The sequence below is a fragment of the Bombina bombina genome, chromosome 5 (assembly GCF_027579735.1).
Source record: "Bombina bombina isolate aBomBom1 chromosome 5, aBomBom1.pri, whole genome shotgun sequence".
Lineage (NCBI taxonomy): Eukaryota > Metazoa > Chordata > Amphibia > Anura > Bombinatoridae > Bombina > Bombina bombina.
The window spans coordinates 120,914,441-120,917,585 of NC_069503.1; the positions used below are offsets into that span (position 1 = coordinate 120,914,441).

General features: G+C 35.4%; 1 protein-coding gene across 1 annotated transcript; it reads left to right on the plus strand.

Annotated features, from left to right (window-relative positions):
- The first annotated feature begins 304 nt into the window (after window positions 1-304).
- On the plus strand, window positions 305-2,086 carry LOC128661381 (gastrula zinc finger protein XlCGF26.1). Its single transcript, XM_053715643.1, has 2 exons — window positions 305-1,405; window positions 1,589-2,086. Exons 1-2 carry the CDS (start codon window positions 305-307, stop codon window positions 2,084-2,086), a joined length of 1,599 nt encoding a protein of 532 aa, XP_053571618.1.
- Window positions 2,087-3,145: the final 1,059 nt, after the last annotated feature.

Below are 3,145 nucleotides of genomic sequence, written 5' to 3' on the forward strand. Positions count from 1 at the left end.
TAGAAAAAATATTTACAGGCAAAACAAAACTAAAATTAAGATTTTTTCATGTTTATTCAAAATTGTAAATACTTATGATGTTTTATTGTATTTCTTATTTGTAGAAGACTGTGACTTTTATACCCAACATCAAAGAACAACAAGAAATAACCTGACACCGCACAACAGAGCTGTTACTAAACATTGAGCGTTGATAAATTATCAAGCAGAAAGACTTCATACAAAATCAAAAAGATCTCAGCAAAGGATTCCCACAAACAAAAAACCTTTTGCAATTTTAAGGTGTTAAAAATTATTGTAACAAATGGAAAGTCTTGAATCACAGCTTGTGCCTCCCACAGAGGAGAAACCATTCAGGTGTACAGTGTGTGGAAAATGTTTTAAGTACAAGACAACTTTGTTAAGACATAAAATTACTCACAGAGGAGAGACACCATTCGCATGCACTGAGTGTGGGAAATGTTTTATGCACAGGTCAAATTTATTAAGACATCAAATGTCTCACACAGGAGAGAAGCCTTTTAAGTGTACACAGTGCAGGAAAGGTTTTACACGAAGGTGCAACCTTGTAACTCATGAAATGATGCATAGAGGAGAAAAACCATTTAAATGTACAGAGTGTGGAAAATGTTTCATACGTAAGCGTTATCTTATAGCCCATGTAACAATCCACACAGGAGTAAAACCATTTCAATGTTCTGAATGTGGGAAACAGTTTAGACGCAAGCCATTTCTTCAAATTCATCAAAAACTTCATACAAGAGAGGAAAGTTTTAAATGTACAAAGTGTGGAAAAAGGTTCAATAACAAGAATGATCTCCTATCTCATGAATGTATCCACAAAGGGGACACATTTTCTTGTACTGAATGTGGAAAACAATTTAAATACAAGTCCAGTCTTATATTTCATCAAAGGCTTCATACAGGAGAGAAACCCTATAGATGTTCAGAGTGTGGGGAATGTTTCACATACAAGGTTAAACTAAAAGCTCATGAAATTATCCACACAGGAAAAAGTCCATTCTCATGTACCGAGTGTGGAAAACACTTTACACAAAAGTCTGTTTTTTTAAAACATCAAATGATCCACACAAGAGAAAAATCATATATTTGTACAGACTGTGGGAAAGAATTTAAACGCAAGTCAGAGCTTATAATTCACAGGAGGATTCATATAAATGAGAAGTCTTTCACATGTAAAGAGTGTGGCAGATCCTTTAAACAGAAATGTTACCTTGTAAAGCACGAAAGGGCCCATTCAGTAAGAAAACCATTTTCCTGTGCTGAATGTAAGAAACAGTTTAGATGCAAGTCAAGGCTCTTAATTCACCAAAGAATTCATACAGGAGAGAAACCTTATGAGTGTACAGAGTGTGGCAAACGCTTTACTCGAAAGAGCTACCTTGTAAGTCACAAAATGATCCACACTGGAGAAAAACCATTTACTTGTTCTAAATGTAAAAAACAATTTAGACATAAGAAAGTTTTTATAATTCACCAAAGGCTTCATACAGGAGAAAAACCATTCAAATGTACAGAGTGTGGGAAATGTTACACAAATAAGAATAATCTCTTATATCATGAAAAGATCCACACAGGAGAGAGACCATTTCTATGTACTGAGTGTGGGTTAAGCTTTAAGGACAAATCAACACTCCGAGGACACCAAATAATTCATACAGGGGAGAAGCCTTTCAGATGTTCAGAATGTGGTAACAGTTATGCACGAAAGTCAGCGCTCCTAAACCACCAAAGTAGTCACATAGCAGTAAACCCTTACACATGTACAGAATGTGGGAAACATTTTGCAAGCAAGCAAACGCTCTATGGACACCAAAGGGTTCATACAGGGGAGAGGCCTTTCATATGTACAGAATGTGGAAAAGGTTTTGCACGAAAGACAACTCTTAAAAAACACCAAAAACTTCACCAAAAACTTCACATAACAGTAAAACCATTCACATGTACAGAATGTGGGATTAGCTTTTCAGACAAGTTAAAGTTCAAAAGACATCAAATGGTGCATACAAGAGAAAAGCATTTTTCAAATGCAAAAAATGTGGATAAAGATTTGCACAAAAGTTAACTAAAGCACCAAAAAAAAAATCACACAGTGTTAAAATCTTATACATGTACAGAATGAATCTTTCAGAGAAGTCCCGGCTCAGAAGACACCAGATAACTCATACAAGAGAACCATTCACATGTACCAAAAATTTGAAAAGATTTAAAAGAATCCTGGATCTCCTAAACAGCAACATATTCAGACAAGTGAGAATCATTTCACATATAGAGAATGTGTAAAAGTTTTAAACAAAAGATCACATTTGACATCAACATCTCAGAATTTTTCTTCACAAGATGCATTTTATTCTTTACCACATTATTAAGTTTATAAGGATAAAAACAATTCACATGTAAAGAGAAATATTTTACATGAAATGGTCTTCTCCTATTAATTATCAGGTATTTGTAGAGCGCCAACAGATTCCGAAGCGCTAAAACAAAATGACCATCTCAAAAGTTGTTGACTTTATTAATTCAGTGTTATCCTATCATTTTAACTGTACTGTATGATATGTCTGCTTCTGCATTTTTAGCTGCTCCCTGCTATAGGTCAAAATAGGAAGGGGCCAAACCCCTGTTTAGAGAAAAGGGATTTTGCCCCCTTTTAAATGTCACATATTTCCCTATAGTGTAGGTCAGGGGTCAGCAATCTTGGCACCCTAGATGTCTTTGAACTACATTTCCCATGATGCTCAAACACACTTTAGGCTGGCTGAGTATCATGGGAAATGTAGTTGCAAGGTTGCTGACCCATGGTGTAGGTGATACCTTTTAGAATTATTTATACCTTTAGTCAAAGACGCCAATATATCTTCCATAGGCAGGTAGAGGAGCATCATCCCACTTCACTTGGAAGGGCAAGAAATCCATTTGAAAGAAAGAGTTTCCTCATAAAATAAATAGATAAATGCTTTCTAAGCTACAAGCTATTCTTATGTAAAAGGGATGGTGTTTATGATAAGAAAATTAGTTTTGTTGCACCTGTATCTCACACCATACTTCACATTTAGTGTCACATGCTTTGTGAAAGCTTCAGCATTATACTGTGCACTGCTTTAGTCAAGTGCCATTTGACTCT